Source organism: Podarcis liolepis, assembly GCF_965112155.1.
Source record: "Podarcis liolepis genome assembly, chromosome: 3".
Lineage (NCBI taxonomy): Eukaryota > Metazoa > Chordata > Lepidosauria > Squamata > Lacertidae > Podarcis > Podarcis liolepis.
This window is the reverse complement of record NC_139557.1, coordinates 51,879,136-51,897,097: the sequence shown is the minus strand read 5'-3', so window position 1 is coordinate 51,897,097 and position 17,962 is coordinate 51,879,136. Positions and strand designations below refer to the sequence as shown.

General features: G+C 39.7%; 1 protein-coding gene across 4 annotated transcripts in view; it reads right to left on the bottom strand.

Annotated features, from left to right (window-relative positions):
• The window catches only part of SOBP (sine oculis binding protein homolog), a 142,175-nt gene that overhangs the window by 48,832 nt on the left and 75,381 nt on the right, over nucleotides 1-17,962 (bottom strand). For 3 of the 4 annotated variants that reach the window (XM_083497630.1, XM_083497631.1, XM_083497633.1), the window contains exon 5: nucleotides 12,100-12,195. The exons of the other annotated variant lie outside the window; for it this stretch is intronic. In XM_083497630.1, the coding sequence (XP_083353756.1) occupies nucleotides 12,100-12,195 (96 nt within the window). The remainder of the gene's footprint in view (nucleotides 1-12,099; nucleotides 12,196-17,962) is intronic. 4 annotated transcript variants of the gene reach the window in all.

The following is a 17,962-nucleotide window of genomic DNA, read 5'->3' as shown; positions in this document are numbered from 1 at the left end:
GACTCTGCTGTTATAGCAGATTAATCTCATGGGGTGTCCTGAGCACAGTCTAGTGCTGTTGAATGAGTTTCAGTCGGTAAGGCTCAAGAATATGGACAAGGTGCTGAAATCGGTTAGGATGACCACTTGCGCTCTAGACCCTTGCTCCTCTTGGTTGATAAAAACCAGCAGGGAGGGAATAATTGGCTGGGCCAGGGAGGTGATCAGTGCCTCTTTATGAGAGGGGGTAGTCCCTGCCTGTTTGAAGGAGGCCACTCCTTAAGAAACCTTCCCTGGATTCCGAAAACCTAACTAAACCTAACTAACTACCAGCCAGTTGCTAATCTCCCTTTGCTGAGCAAGGTTCTGGAGTGAGTGGTCGCAGACCAGATCCAGATGCTTTTGGAAGAAACTGATTTTCTGGATCCATTTCAATCAGGGTTTAGGCCTGGTTTTGGCACAGAAACTGCTTTGTATGATGACCTCTGTCGAGAGAGAGAGACAAAGGGAAATATGTCCCTGTTAATTCTTTTCAACCTCTCAGTGGCTCTCGATACCATTGACCATCGTATCCTTCTAGAGTGACTTTCTGAACTGGGAGTAGGTGGCACCACTTTGCAGTGGTTCCAGTCCTACTTGGATGGTCGTTTCCAGAGGGTGTTGCTTGGGAAATGCTTTTCAGCCCTGTGGAACCTTCAAGCTTCCTCTTATCCCCTATGTTGTTTAACATCTACATAAAATAACTGAATGGTGTTATCCAGAGGTTTGGAGTACGTTGTCAGCAGTATGCTGATGACACTCAGCTCTATTTCTCTTTTACATCTGCAGGTGAGGCAGTGGAAGTGCTGGACCAGTGTCTTGCCTCGGTAATGGACTGGATGAGAGCCAACAAACTGAAACTCAATCCAGATAAAACTGAGGCACTGTTAGTGGGTGGTTCCCTATGTGGGAGATTGTCTGCTCTCAACGGGGCTACACTGCCTCTGAAGGAGCAGGTTCATAGCTTGGGGTACTCCTTGATCCTTTGCTGTCACTTGAGGCTCAGGTGGCCTCAGTGGCCTGGAGTGCCTTCCATCTGCTTCAGCTGGTGGCCCAGCTACACCCCTATCCGGGCAGGGATAGCCTAACTAATGTTGTCTAACTTCAAGGTTAGATTACTGCAATGCATTATACATAGGGCTGCCTCTGAAGATGGGTTCAGAAACTTCAGCTACTGCAGAATTCAGTGGCCAGGTTGCTCACTGGAGCAAGACAGTTTAAGCATGTTACACCGATCCTGATCCGACTGCACTAGCTACCAATTAAGTTGCCAGGCCCAATTCAAAGTGCTAGTTTTGACCTATAAAGCCTTAAACGGCTTAGGACCACAATACCTCAAGGACCGCCTCTTTCCATATGAACCCACCCAGACCCTGAGATCATCTTCTGAGGCCCTTCTTCATGTGCCTCCTGCTCGAGAGGTCCAGAGGGTGGCAACATGAGAAATGGGCCTACTCTGCAGTGGCTCCCCATCTGTGGAATGTTCTCTCCAAGGAACTTTGCTTGGTGCCTTCATTATACACCTTTAGGCGCCAGGCCAAAACGTTCCTTTTTAACCAGGTCTTTGGTTGATCCGATTTACTTCCTATGCCCTTTTAAAATGTGGGGGTTTGGGGGAGGGGGAGTTATTGGGTTGTTTTTATTTTTATTATGTATTTTGTAGTTTTATATTTTGATTTTATTCTGTGAACTGCCCTGAGACCTCCAGGTATATAAATTCAATAAAGCCAACAAACCTCTACACAGTATATAAGAAATACTAGAATTACCAATAAGAAGGTTTAAAACAAATAATTAAAAACTTTAAAGATAATTAAAATCAGCAGTAAACTAAAAAAAAAATCAAATGATGTCAACATATACATGTCTGGATAGGCTTCAAATGACAACTAGACCTCTAAGGTCTTCACTGGAACTCTGCACTGACTGCAACCCTGTCCTGCCACAGTGAGCTTCAATCCCTTGTGGGATGGGGGATAGAGTAGCAGCTTGGTATCAGAGGGTTGGGTTGTGTGAGCAGAATTGAGGCAGTGGTTGAAAATAGCTGCGCCTTCCAACGATCTCTCCTAAGCACAAGGGTGCAGTGTTATTTATTGCCTCCTATACTTTGCTGTTGAGGCCAAGAAGTTGAGAATGTATGTAACCATCTCAGAAATATGACTGCAGCATGGCTGCTTTCCCCCCAAGCAAGGTGCTTCAGCTAGTTACATCAGTGTATGATTTATCAGCCTCCACCCGCTTCTGCCACTTTAGCATTCCTCAAGGATCTGGTCAGTAAATCAAAGCCTTTACTTTGGGAGACAACAAGAGGGATTTTTTATTTCTGAGGTGCACTCTGATAACTTTTTGGGGGGGGGAAGAGCTTTGAAAATATTGACTTAGGTTGTCTCCTGCAGCCATAAAAATGCCAGCCACACAGGGCAATTTCTAGCTTATTGTTCCTCTGGATCACCTATATAAAATCCAATAGAACCGGTAAGGTGAATTAAGTCTTTACTTGGTTTCATTCATTATGAATTAATAAGAGAGCACCACCGAACCTATTATTGACTACAAGGAAAGTCTTTGTGTCATTTTGCTCTTTCTAGCATTTTTTTTTTTAATAATAAAAAAGTCGCTTCAACAAAACACAGCTTAGTTGCTATGCAAACACTCAGAGCCATTGTACAGGGATCAGTTCCAGAGTTTGGTTTGATTTGAACCAAGCCAAGCAAATAGTGTCTGCATGCGATTTGACAAGGTTTTCCTACTTGTCTGTTTCTCTCATTTTGGAGACAGAATGAAGAAGAGCCAAAGAAGAAAGAACATGTATGCTCAGTTGAGGCTGCCCTTGGCTCCCCTCAGACACACATTGCTTCCTTTTCAGAAATGCAGATACAGCTCCATTTGGATCTGGCTCTCTTTTAACATTCAGTACCGAAAGGGCAGATTCATTATATGTGATGCCAGAGACCCCTTTCTCCTCTCTCATTAACTGTTACAGGTGATTCAAACTTAATGGTTACAGCTCTCATCTTCATTTAGCAGAGGGAGGAAGCGAGAAATTTGCAGATCTGAGAACAGGTCATTACAGGTGTATTATATTAGTATATTAATGAGCCCCCTGGGACCATCATACTGTGATATCCAATAACTTTCTTAATGTATAATTACACACCACTGGACTATAATTGATTAAATAAAAAGAGAATATAGGCAGATGCTAGGCCAAAGCTTCCACTGTTCATTATGTGTCCTTCCTACTTTTTAATAACTTAAATGAAGTACTAAAAAGCAATCAAATTAGAACTGATATTCATTAAATTTTTAAGCAATTAGTAGAGCATAAAATGTAAAAGCCTTCCTTCTACACAGAAATACAATAATCCAAAAAGTTGCAGTCTGAATGGGGGGGGGGGAGAATCTTATTAATTTATCGCAATCAAATAGACATTTAAGTGCATTTAAAATCCTGTGGTTTCAGTGCATGCATAAACATGCATGAGTCTTCGTTAGCCAGTGGCCACAAAATGGATATTATTCCTACAGAAATGGGTTGGCATGTCTTAAGATAACAAATGCCCCAATCCTGTTGTGCAGAATGCAGTGCTCATAACAGTGGAGAGGGATGAGTACTGCCACCTGCACTGCAAAATAGATGGGCATGTGCATTCTCCTCCAAACATTGTGGGCAGGGATCCCTATTGGATCATGATGCGGATGAACAGTTTCAGGCTGACTTACTTCCTGACCTTTCATTGAAAGAACAGCTAACTACCCTTCACTTTGGCTTCTCTATAACCTTATGTCTTTTTAGTTCTATATCCTAAAAGGAAAGTGCTGCCCCACGCAGCTTATCAACTTCCCCTAAGAGCTTTTCTTTACCTCTACCCTTTCTAAGTCATTATAAAACCTTTTCCTCATAGATACAGCTTTACATTTCACCTTTAGGAACATAGGAAGCTGCATTATACCTGAAAGTCATGTGTACATCACTTGCAACTTTCACACGTGTCTTTTTTAAATTAAGTTTGTGATTTGTTACAGGGGATAATCTAAACACAACCAAAGTTGTAACTTCTAAAGCAGCCCTAATTTTTGTACATTATGTCACCAGATCTACAGACAATGGTGGGTAAAGCATGTCTTCACATTCAAAGCACCACCAAACACCTGGAAAGTGTGTGTGTGATTTAAATCTGGGAGGGGAATTCTGAAAGCTTCCTCCACCCACTGCTTTTAGACCTCAGTCCTCCCCCACTTCCCACTTTTCTCCAGATAAACTTTGAAACCACGAATGAGCTTGAAAAATTGATAGTGGAGCTACTACAGTGATTAGGCCAGTAAGCAGAGGAAGCATTCAGAAACCCCTGCTATTTTTACAAGGCAAAATTGTTCCCTTTGCATTCTACTTTGCAGGTGCTTCATTGTGAACTGCACTTGTATGCAACTTACATGTAATTTTGCCAAAAATGGTGCGCATGCTAGGAGCATTGCTTGGGAATTATAAGATACCAAAAGAATCAGTGCAGTTTTGAAAGGTTTGATCCACCACCTCAGCATCAGGAATCATATACCCAAATAGGAGGTATATACATGGTTCACATCACTGTGTCACCTTATCTGGCACTAGTGGTTGTATGTGCAATCAGTTGTTAATTACACGGTCAGAGACCCATTAAAAAGTGTGCAGTTACTTCATGTTACTAGATGGAGACTGTAATTCCACTGCAGAAAATAAAATTGGTGCTGTTATGTTAACTATGGTGATCATGGCAAAGGAAAATAGTTGAGGATGAGGATCAGAATAGACTTAAGGACTTTTTGAAGCCTTTATCAGCACACACATACACACAGAGAGAGAAAGAGGGGGGGAGGGAGACAGAGAGAGAGAGAGAGAGAGAGAAAGACTTGTACCCCTCATGGGCAGCCTTGTCCCCAAATTATGCTGCCAATATTATAACACTTCTGCGCACATTTTAGGGCTTCTAGTATGTAAGCCTGTTCATTACATGTAAAGAATTGGGTCTTCTTTTCCTTTTGCTATTTTCATAACATAACTCATTCTCCCCGAAGCTTCTTCATGGTGGTGAGGGGGGAAATGGGTTTGTATATTTTCCCCATACTGCAGAACTAATAAGCAGCTTTGGGAAAGTGATATGAGTTGGGAAATGTTGGGAGAAAAAGACTTAAAACCTCTTCCCTTTGCATTGATGCTCCAATTTAGTGCATAGCATCTCTCACTCACCCTTCTTAAAAAGCAAAACCAAGAAATTGAATGAAGGATCAGACACATGATGTATAATTTTCCCCATGGGAAATTCACTGAAAATAATCAAATCTTTAGTGAGCGCCAATGTGTGCAAATGTATATATAGATATTCTCACATGTAGAAATTATGGTGCTGGGACAGGTAGGTGAAGGAAGCCTGAGAATATGAGAAATAATGACTAACATGGGGATATCAGGGGAGGGAGACGCAGTAGAACAGGTGAAGATTATATTTATTGGTAAGTTTTATAAAATGAGAAGGGTGTCAAGAGACAGCAATGAAATGTACCTACTGGTATCAAGCAATGATGTGCGCACCTGTTACAACCACATTTTAACCAATGCCCTTTGCCATTTCTTGTCATGGATCCTTGCAACTTTCATATCATTCCATTTGATAAATGACAGAAATGATGAATGACCTGCATGACATTAGCAGGCCTATTTTGCCAGAGCGTCAGGCAAAATACCTCCCAGCCTTGATGCTCTGAGAATTTTTAACCAGAGATTGAACCTGAACTCTCATATTTACAGGCCAAGTTCTATATCAGTGTGTGTATGCATGTATGTGCACACACACACAATGGGTAGAATCCAGTTTAGCACTAAGGCAATCATTCTGTCAGTGCAAGGATTTCTGTTTGCACAATGCAATGCTCTTTCCCCTTTCCTCCCACCACGAGCCACATAAATCTGTTCTAGGTGTTCCTGTAACCCTTTGGAGAATATTGGGGTGCATGTGAAAGGAGAAAGCAGGAAGTCTTGCTGCATAAGTAGAAACCCTTGCACTGATGGAATATGTTAGTGGAATATCACCCATAAATTCCTCTCCTTCTTTAAAAGCTATAATATTAAAAATAAAGCATTTTCTGCTGTTACCTAGGTAATTATGTAGTGGCTTGATCTGTATGCAATGCTTGTTTTATCTCTATGAACAAATGAATTGAAAGAAAAACCAAGAATTTCACATCTGCTATTTTACTAGCTCAAACAGCAGCAGGCAGAACCCAGATGCTCTATTTAATATTCTGGGTAGCAATTCTAAGCAAGATAGACCTTTCCTTTGTAAATTCATAGCAGGGTATCCCAACAGAAGCTCTGATTTAACACAAGCTGGAGAGGTTGCAATTTCTCAGGCAATGGCTCAGGAATCTGGGCTTCTCAGAGCAGGAATTGTAGCCTTTTCACTAATCTTTTCATTATGTCCACCCTTTTTCTTACAGTGTTTAATCCTCTCTGTTTCCTGACAACCAACAGTGGCATCACTGTTCCATAGTATTAGTGTGCCATTATCAGCTTCCAAAGGACTATGCTTTCTTTACCTGAAAACAAAGAGCAAATTATCTATATCTCATGAAAATTCTAAAGTTCTAGATAGATACATAAATAGAAAGAGATACAAACAAAACTAAATTCTCAATGCTATCGAAGCAACCAAATTGCCCTGCTTTTTGCTATAAAATATTTGTATTCTGCACCAGTTTCCTATTTTTATTATACTAATCTTCAGGAAACCTAATTTTACAAATGGCTGAATTCACTGGTTATACACAAGGAAAATTCCGCATCCTCACTAATTCAAGCATCTTAACCACCAAGTTTAGTATCTGGTTTCCTATGCTCTCTATTAAATGTTATAGCACATTTCGGATTTATAGTGGGAAATCAATACTTTAAAGTAGGCTCATAACTACATAGTGGAATTTCTTTGTGGATGTTTTCACCAGCCAAAACTGTAATTGTCACGGTTTTCCTAATGAATAGACCTGCCATATGCATGGAGGGAATTTGTTCAACAGCAGCTTATTCTTTCCCCCAATTTGTCAGCTATCTGTTTTTCTTTTGAAAGTTGTGAAGTTCTGCCTAACACACCAAATATATATTCTGCTCAGAGAAGCACATGGTTCATAACAGAGTACGGTTATTTGGCTTAGAAATCTACCCAAGCACTTAGGAGTTAAGGCTTTTCAATGCATGTCTGTGACCCAGGATATTAACATTCTAACAATGTACTCTGGTTCTTCTGGGAGTTTGCTAGCAAACAACTTCCATCAGTGCTTCATCCCCTCAATCCATCCTGGCAGCACCCTCAGAGCAGAAGCATTTCCCAAACTAAAGAGACTGCACTGGCTGCAGCAATCCATACTGGAAAATGGCATCTGAACCCTAAAGCTAAGAAAGCACTTTTGAGCCTAAGCTTCCCATTTCCTCCGACAGACTATTATAAAACTGACTCTGCATTGTACTAAAAGAACCCCAAGGATTTCCCAAGTCTCATAAGAATAAACAAGTTTCAATTTATCCTTCATTTAAAGCCTCACACTTTTTTGCTGCTTTGTAAAAGAATCACCATCTGTCTCCCACCATTAATGGCTGGCTAAGCTTTTCCTCGGGGACACAGTCATTCCTGCTCCCTCCCTCCCCCCTTTACTTTTAAACTACTTGTCCAAAAAAGCCAAAAATAGGGGGAAGAAGAAGAGAATACGTGATACAAAACTACAGAAAGCAGTTAGGAGACTGATTTTCCCCTATCAACTCTATCTTTGTGCTAACTAAATTTAATTTATGAGCAGCCAAACTGTAAACGGGAACTGAAATGTCTGCAATGTATGTAAAATACCATTTTTCTATAATAAATAACAGCAACTGCTCTAATCAAGCTCTGGAAAACCCCATGCATCTCACTTGCTGAAACAGGAACCACAGTTATCAAGTCAGTGCGCTGCCAAATAAATGTACATTAGCATCCACCTCTGTGTGTGGATACCATTCACTTCCACTACACTGAATTCAATGTGATGTGCATTCAAATGTACATTCCAATTCAGGCTTCCTCAACCTCGGCCCTCCAGATGTTTTGAGACTACAGTTCCCATCATCCCTAACCACTGGTCCTGCTAGCTAGGGATCATGGGAGTTGTAGGCCAAAAGCATCAGGAGGGCTGATGTTGAGGAAGCCTGTTCCAATTCATATTTGGTGCAAGCAGTCATGCAGGAATACCTTTTCAATGCATAACTAGAGCTGGATCATAGCACCAGCATTCCAATATCACCAAAGGCTAATTGAAGGAGCAACGGTGAAAAATCCCCCCCACACACACACATTAACTACAAGTGAACACCTTCCAAAACTTTTAAAACATCTCTAGAAAGGCAAAAATGAAAATGAAAAACAGCTTTTAATAATTACTTATTCAGATGAACTGATTCTGCTATTCTTTATAATAATGTTTAACCCTGGTGACATTTGATTCATTGGTTTCATTCACATAACACTATGGGCCTATCCATAATAATAATAATAATAATAATAATAATAATAATAATAATAATTTGTGTTTTTTCCCCCCAGCCACTCTGGGCAGCTCTCAAAAGAATATTAAAAACAAGATAAAACATCAAACAAAAACTTCCCTAGATACTTCTTGTTCCAATGCTTTCCCCACAGGAAAAACTGTTCTTTAGCACTCAGTCTGAGTAAATGGCAATCTGGGTTTTCTCCACATTGACATTTGCTCCAATTTAGCACTAAAGAGTGGATTCTCCCTGGGAAAGGAGTGGGGCAAGCAAAAAAACACCCAGACCAGTGCCTTCTAGGCATGGGACAAGTGCACAAGCCCTAACATATTTTAACGCTATGTGGATGAGCCCAAATGAACCCAAGTGATGTGTCAGGCTTGTACACCCCCCTCCCTTCTCTGTCTCTCACATGTCTTGGGGGAGGACTTCAGCAGGACTTAATTTCACTTTTACCGCTTTGCATTCATACAAGCAATTATTTATGAAAATGAATCCTGGTAAGTTTTATAACAAGCAATCTTCAAACAATGAATTATGAAGCTGGCTTGTTAAACCAGCATCCTTGCATCAAACCTGCCACTAAGCCAGAAACTAAACTTTGCAGAAAGATTTTTCCTGGCCAAGTGGGAGAAGGGGGGGGGGAGGAGCACACAAGCCGAACACTTAACTCAGGCTCATTCAAGCTCATCAGTGTATCACTAAACCATGGTATAGAACTATGTGCAAACCAGGTCATCAGTGTATTGTACTTTAAGACTCAGGTACATCAACTGACTTAAGCATTTGTTTAATATGCTTGTCTGTTGGGTCCAGTTCTGCATTTCTTTGTACATGTGGTCCTTCATAGTGTATGCTCTGTTGACTTCAGAGACAGTATGGGCTATATTAGGGTTTTGGGCTCAGACACTGCTGATGTAACTTTAAACTGACATGAAAGGAAAATAATTTTGTAATCTGTTTGAAGATGCCTTGGCTCACACTGAAATCAACACAAGCCTTCCACTGATTTAAATGGGAATAGATCCAGAGACCCAAACACATCCTTTATAAATATTTAAACTTCAGCGAAGCTATACAAAATAATAATCTGATTTAAGTAGAATGGCAAAGAGGCAACTAGGAAACATGAACCAATTACCCAGAAATAGAAATAATCTGACAACAGCATAAAGTGACTTCTGACATTACACCTGTATTGATGGCCTGATGCTTAAAACAATTCCCTTGGTGATATAAAAGCATTTCACTGGCATGAGCCATTCATAAAATTTGATCACAGAGAATTCTGTGAAGGTTTACTCCACACATTTGTGGTTACTACTCAATGACTACAACCCCCAGTGATTAACTGTATGTGTAAAACAAACCCTAAGACAAAGTTTAAATCTTATGTGACACTATGGCAGACTCAATATGTTTTAATGAAGGCAACTCACATTCTCAGCTACAAGCAATTACATTTGAATTATGTGTGAATGAACTAAGACTAGATTCCTAAACAGCTGTTATCCATGAAATTGCCTGTCAGCAAGCTACACTGACAGTTGATTTTAATGAAACAATTTCAAACATATACCGTACACCCTTGGATCATTCCAGGAGCAACACTATGGATATGGGACTACTAATCTGAGCTGGCTTACAAAGACTCAGACATAGCACATGAAGGCTGGTGATGTGAGCATTATGTCTCTGAAATACGACTAATCTGTGTTTCTGGGACACCTCTTGTAGCTTTTGTGACTCGAGAAGCCCCATATTTTCTAACTGACCAGTGAGGGGAACACAAAATAATGGGGAATTTCCTAATAATAGGAAGAACAGTGCAATCTTATGCATGTTTGTTCACAAGTATATCCCACTGCAACTAGAAGTTCATAGGCTATAGTCCTATAGCCACTTCCCTGGAAATAAGCCCCACTGAACTCAATAGGACTTAGTTCTGAGTAGACATGTATAGGATAGCACTGCTAGTTCCCTACTAAGTGTGTTAGATTGCAGCTGACCGAGATGTCCACGGTGTAAAACTCAGCTATGAGCTCACTGGATGGATCTAGACGAGCCATCATTTCTCAGCCTTAGTCAATTCCCTGTAACATGGGATAATAAAACTGGCCCGCCTTACAAGGTTGTTATGAGGATTACTGAGAATAATGTATGTCAAGTGGTTTGAGCACATAGGAAAAGAATTATATAAATACTATATTATTATTATTATTATTATTATTATTATTATTATTATTATTTTGTTTCTTGCTCTATCTGCTCAGCCGCAGCACAGCATCTAAGCCTAAATTTTTAAACAATTAAGATGACCACAAAATCTCATGGGGAAATTTTGAATTCCTTATAGAATTTCATCTAAAAATCTCAGTGAAATGCCATCTTTCCTGATGCTCCATTTTCTTTACTTACTGTAAAATAAAGCAATGTCCCTTTTAAAATATAGCTATAGACTTAATTTGTTTGGACATTGCACACACACAAATGAAAATATTTCCTATTTTACTTAAATACAATGGAGAAGAAACAAAAACAAAAGGGAAGTAGCAGCCATATACTCATCAGGATTTTAAACCTCCCTGAATTACATTTTCTATTTGCCTTAGTAAACAGAAGAGGAAATACTTAGTGCTTGAATTGCTCATTTTACTTTCAAATCAAAACTATTAGGATCTTTACTGAAGAGAAATATAATGGCCATTCCTATTTGCTGTTAATTTTGCCTAGCTACAATTGCTAAAATGAGCAGCAAATTAACCCTGCCTTGGAACAGATATCTGTTCACAGCTGATATAATCTCTCCTATGTCTTGTAAACATTCCAGACTCCTTGTCAGTGCTTTGCTGGATTTCACTCATTCCTCGCCAAAGAGAACAAGAGAAAGTGTCTCACTGTATTTTTCAATAAACTAGAGAAATAGTTGAATTCTAAAGGGAGTACTGCATGTCAGTGTTTTGTTGTGTTTTGTTTTTAATGTTGTCTGAATACAATGAAACCGCTAAAATGTAAAAAGGGAGAGTTGGGGAAGGGGAAGTTTTCTCATATAAGTATCATCTCTCTCTCTTTCTCTCTCTCTCTCTCTCTCTCCTCCCTCCTTCCCTCCCTCTCTCCCTCCCTCCCTCTCTCTTTTTTCTAACATGTGCTTTACTTGTGATTCCTCAAATGACTTCCAGTGGGATACTTCGTATGACTGTGTTTGCAATTTTGTAAACACTTTTGCTGGGGAGTAAGCTCCATTGAACTCAGTGGGATTTACTTCTGTGTAAGCATGCTTAAGATTCCACTAACTTCCTATTACAAGGCCATTCAGATTCTATAATAAATTATAAAAAATTTGCAAGCAAGTTGAGCGCTTAGAATTGTTCAATTATATCAGAGTTAGCATTTGCAATTGGTACAGGTTATTTTTTATTAAAAAAACTGTAATACTTCATTATGTTATGTAATCATGAACAAAAGCTTTTCAAAAACTGTTTTCACTGTGCTAAAGTAACAATCTAGACTTGTTGTAAGTATGTTATTCTTACAAGTAGTTCGCAGTTATTCTTGAAGGCAAGTCTTGGAGTTTCCTTAGCATAGTGCTGCTGGGGGAAATTTTCACCATGTCCATCTTCATCTCTAGCCTGAAGGGAAATATAATGGCCTATTTAGGGACTTACAAATAATGGAAGAAAAAAAATAAGCTAAATGCATAACAGCTCAGATCATTAAAACAAGCGGGAATTCCAAAATACAACAATATTAAGAAGTTTGCTTAAATATGCAATACATCGGTTAGATAGTAGAACTTGGAGTGCTCTTTACACCATTTCTTTTTTTAAAAAAAGACATGCAAATAGATTTTGGTGTAAGAGTTAAAATCAACAAAGAGACAAGCCCCAAAATGAAGTATTTCAGCTGGCTGTTTTGAGTTTTTAAATGCTGCAATCCTATGCACACTTACCTGGGAGTAAGCACCATTAAACTCAATGGAGCTTACTTCTGAGCAGACATGTATAGGATTGCTCTGCTAGGGTTTCAGTTTACTTTGTTCCTTTTTAAGGATTACATATTTAAATTACATATATGCTATAAGCTTTTTTTTAACCTTTAAAAATATTCAACCAATAATATGCTTCCATTTCCTTTTTTTTTAAGTAACAAGGTCATCCCCTTCAAAAATGGTTTTCAAATTCATGATTTACACATTAATGCTATTAAATTGATTTCCCCCGATTCTTTAAGTAAAGTTCTGAATTGAGTAGTCATTATGCGAGGGCAATGAAATATGTTTAAAATATTTAATTTAAGAAGATGCATTAAAAGTTATGGGTTGTTTTGATCTACACTGCTAATTAAGGAAGCTTAAGTTTAAATGGAGACATTAATGCAATCCATTAGCAACTATACTACTTGCATGCAGCATTTTATTTCTGATCTACAACATATTCTGGTTTAGAGTTAAAGCAAAGGGAGAAGTAGGTGAAAGGAGGAGTGTCGGCAGCATGCTCATTACACCGTTCATTTGGATGACACTTGCACTCTGTTCCACTCTCATCTCATCTAATCCCTGACTGTTCGCTCTCCCTCTCTCTTGGCCTCCTGAAATTCACAGCTGAGCTGTCTCCCTCACATATGGCTTGCATATAATTATGCATATTCCATTTTACACTGCATTAAAATGATGAGCTTCTGGCTTTAGGCCAGCTAATTTAAATAAGACCCAGTGAACTTGGAAGGGAAGGGTGGGGGAGAAGAGGCTGACAGGAAAGCCATACAGCAAGCAGCAGGTAGTTCTGTCTTCTGTTATAAGATTAAATCTGTGTCTGTTGTTAAATAATAATAATACAGTAAAGGAGAATTACCTGGTGTGATATATAGATCAAGTGTGTGTGAGAGGCAAAAATCTAACACGTATCTATGACAGCACTTAGACATTCCTCCTCCTTAATGTAGTGTGAACTGTCTATTTTCATGTGTCATTTCAGAGCTTTTAATTTTTGTTAGTGTTGTCATTTGTAAGAGATATTTGCACCTTATGCATTTTGTGTCTTGTTTCTTGCCTTCAGAAAAGCTGTCTCTCCCTATTTGTAGACCCGAAAGAGACTACTTCAGGCTGCAGAAGGTCACAGTAGTGTCTAGAGTATGAAAGCTTGGCAAATTTCACAATTTGCCAATTTGTGAGCCACCAAGCTTAACACAGCTCACCAGGCATATCTTCAGTCTGCCAGGTGCTTAGATAGATCCTTGATTTTGCTGTCCCTGGTTAGCAGCAAAAACTGGAGGATTACTGTGCCCAATGTAAAGGTTGGGAAGGTAAATGGAAATAATTGCACCGATACTACTAAACTTCTACTCAGCTCCTTAACGATTAATATTCATTCAAAATAAACTCATCACTTCAAATATAAACTTGTGTCTTATAAATCTGGCTGACTTCTAAGATTATAGCACTAAACACTGGACATTACTTGCCAAACAAGATTTAGGAAAGTCAAGCTGTAAACTCAAGAGAGTCCTATGGTACCTTAAAGGCTAACACACTTATTGTGGCATATGATCCTATGGCCTACAGTGGTACAACAGGACTCTGTTGTTTTTGATACAACAAACACAGATATCTGGAACTTGTCAAGATTTTTATAATTTCTGTCTCTGACACATTTACACACAACAAACACACACACTATTCCCTTGGTATAATCTCTTAGGGCCAAATTAAACGTGGTAGCCATGATCGTTACTCTAATATACATTTTAAAAAACAAAATGCACACCCAGCAGACTAAACTTGGCAGTAGAGAACCAGGGGGAGAGTTAGAATCTACAGTGAGAGTTTGGTCTAATTCAGCTGACAGGATACCAAGAGGCACAGAGCAAAGTCAGTCAATCCAATAAGCAGGGAACATCTACATGAGGACCTCAGAAAGCAAGTATCAAGAGATAACACCCACAGCACCAAGGACAGCTCCCCAGTAGCAGGCAGCATGCTTCAACAATTTCCAGAGCCAAACTAACATCCCATATCAGCCCTCCGGCTCACCCCAGGCTCTTTCCCCTTTCTGAAATAATTGAACTGCATTGCCTACAAGCACCTTTTCACTATGGAGGCTACAGATACTTCATTATAGCAAGGTATCTTGTACCTTTGCCTCAATTTCTGAAACAGATGCAGATTATGCATCAGGCTGTTAGCCTAAGCATATTTATTTGAAAATAATTGTCATTAAACCTAGAACTGATAGAGGTGTGACTTCAAAATTCTCATATAAGGTATTCTGTTGGAGTTTCTGTCACAGATACAAGGCCTGTTTGTTTGTTTGTTTGACTAACCAACCTAAAGGACCTCAGTTTAAAAGGACTCCAGAGATGAACCCTCAGAGTAGCAGGCCATTTCACTGGAGGGATGAGCTTCAGTATTAGTCTAAAAGAAAAGAGAGTTTAACCTCAGTTTTCCCCTTCTTTCTGGCTTGCTGTTTTTACATTTGAAAATCAGATAAATTTACATGAAAGCTAGAGTTCAAGAGGACCCCTGTCCTTTCAATATTAACATAAAAGGGAGAATCCTAGTGTGGACTCCTATGTAAAAGTTGGATGGGAAATGCATGGTTCCATTCTGGAAATATGTCCACAGTTGCTTTCATAGTCCAGTCTTGTCTTAGAAGAATCATAGAGTTGTAGATTTGGAAGGGACCTTGAGGATCATTCTAGTCCAACCCCCTGCAATGCAGGAATATTCAGCTGTCGCATACGGGGATTGAACTTGCAACCTTGGCATTATCAGCGCCATACTCTAACCAACAGAGCTAATCAGACTGATCATCTACTTTTGGTCCTGCTGGGCTAGATCTTATTAGGCTTAGAACTAAAAAGGAGAAACATTGAGGCCCTGTTCGGTCTCTGTGCAGGCTGTCCTCTAACTTTCTGTGCTGGCTTCAGTTATCCATAATCCGTACATATATGGCTTATCATCTTCCTGAGACCTCTTGCATTCCCCATCATCTCTTTTCACTTATCTTAATTTTTTTCTAGATGTGCAGTTGATCTCATTGGTTCCCTCCTTCTATTACACTGAGGGACAAGCCAGATGTGTAGCTAAATGTGACACTGCATTTGATTGCAGATTTTAAAAGAAGCAATCTGCATCAGCTGGGGGGGCGCTGACAATGAATGGGATCAGAGCAGACATGGAGGGGGAATTCCCTGCTGGAATTCTCCAGAAAATATCTCCTCTGAAGCTATCATTTTAATTAGGAGGGAATCCCTCATTGGTGGTTGATTTGCACACACATTGGCATTTAATTGCCTGGGGACTAAACTATACATGGCATTTGTTATTTGGTTTTCCCTTGCATGGCTGATATTTTTCAATAATAATAATAATAATAATAATAATAATAATAATAATAATAATAATAATAATATATTATTTATACCCTGCCCATCTGGCTGGGCTTCCCCAGCCACTCTGGGCGGCTTCCAAAAAAAATATTAAAATACTGTACTACATCAAACATTAAAAGCCTCCCTAAACAGGGCTGTCTTCAGTTGTCTTCTAAAAGTCTGGTAGTTGTTGTTCTCTTTGACATCTGGTGGGAGGGCGTTCCACAGGGAGGGCGCCACTACTGAGAAGGCCCTCTGCCTGGTTCCCTGTAACTTGGCTAGCCATGGCAGGGGTCCTGAGCTTTCCCCACACCAAGGTCCCATTTTGTTTTGGGTCCCCCCAGCTGTTTGTTAAAGAAAAATCAGCCATGCGAGGGAAAATCAAATAACAAATGTCATGTCTAGTTTGGCCCTGACTCTGTCAACTCTAACTAAAGGGAATGAGAATGATAGCATGAAGAAAAGTGAATGGAGTTGGCAGGTGTAACATACGGCCTCTGCTATATGGAGTTGAATCATTACAGCTAAATAAAACCTTCCTGAGATAAATGCTTCTCTGAGCAGCTAAGGCATAGGTGGGTTGGATGTTTCAAACAACAGGCAGGGAGTGCTGTTGCCCTCGGGTCCTGCTTGTGGGCTTCTCACAGGCATCTGGTTGACCACTGTGAGAACAAGATGTTGAACCAGATGTGTCACTGGTCCAATCATACAGGGCTCTTATTATGCTCTTCGTTGATCCATTTTGGATTTGTTGCAGTGACTGATCGTCTACTTGCTCCATCTTCCTTAGATGATTTGGGAAGAGTTCTACACTGTTATAATTTAATGATGTTTCCCTTTGTGTAATTGATAGCAGCTATCAAGAGATAGCCTATTGACTTTATTTTCTAATACCAACGTTGGATTAGAAAGACCTTTAGGCAGAACCTGTAATTGGATCATTTTGGCTTCAGGGATGGAGACAGAATAGATGACATTCAGTGTTTCCTAATTCTGTCACCTTTACCTAGAAAAACCCAATTAATGTCTTGTATTCCATAGTTGGACAAAATAGCCTTGTTTGCATGTAAACACATTAAACCATGGTTTGTTTGATCATCTGAGCCCTGCCCAGCAAGTAAATTTGGCTTGTTAATTTCCAGCAAACCACAATATAAAGCCACAGTTTGCTGTTGACTTATGAACCTGAGTTTCTTTTAATTACGGCTTGGTGTTGCATATGAACCTTGAATCATGGTTACTTCAGCTACCCTGCCCAATTTATTCAACAATCTACAGAGCTGTGAAGCGAGAGCAGCTGGATAATGAAGCCGCTTCAGAAGATAGGCTGCTCTCACTGGTGCTTTTCCCAAAGAAGACATTGCTCCTAACTCTGCCTGGCAACAACAAGCCCTCCGTCACAAGGCAGTCAGCTTCGTTTCACAGCTGCTGCACTGCAAGGTGAGGAAAATGTAATGGGACCACTCTCCTTTATGTCTAGCTAACATCTATAATGGGATGAACAGGAAAGCAACAGTGTACAATAGAAAAGTGCACAGTGATAACCAAATGTGCTTTAATCACAATTGCCTACATCACTTAGGGACAGGAGTAATGCAATGGGGGTTCAGAGTAAAATGTTTCTAGATGCTTATACATAGCCCCAAAATGCCCATATAATATCCTCATGTAATGCAAGAACTACGAATCATGAATCTGGAAAATATAGGGAGGACAGTAAATACGCCTTGCCCATTTTTTTTAATGGAATGGAGGATACTTTTACTCACACTGTTTTGAATGGGTGTGTGGAGTGTGCTTGAATGAAAGCTGCCATATCTGTTCCCAAAATAACTCCATCTACTATTCATCTTATAATTCCCCTACCACTCTTCATTTCCCCTACCTTAATAACACCTACTCTATTCCGTCTTTACTGTGTGTGCACCTTTAACAAATCTGAGAAGGTGCTTGTTTCATATAATTCAAAGGATTAGCACAGAACCTCTATCTAGACGAGAATATGGTTACTTTGCTAAAGTGGGTGAA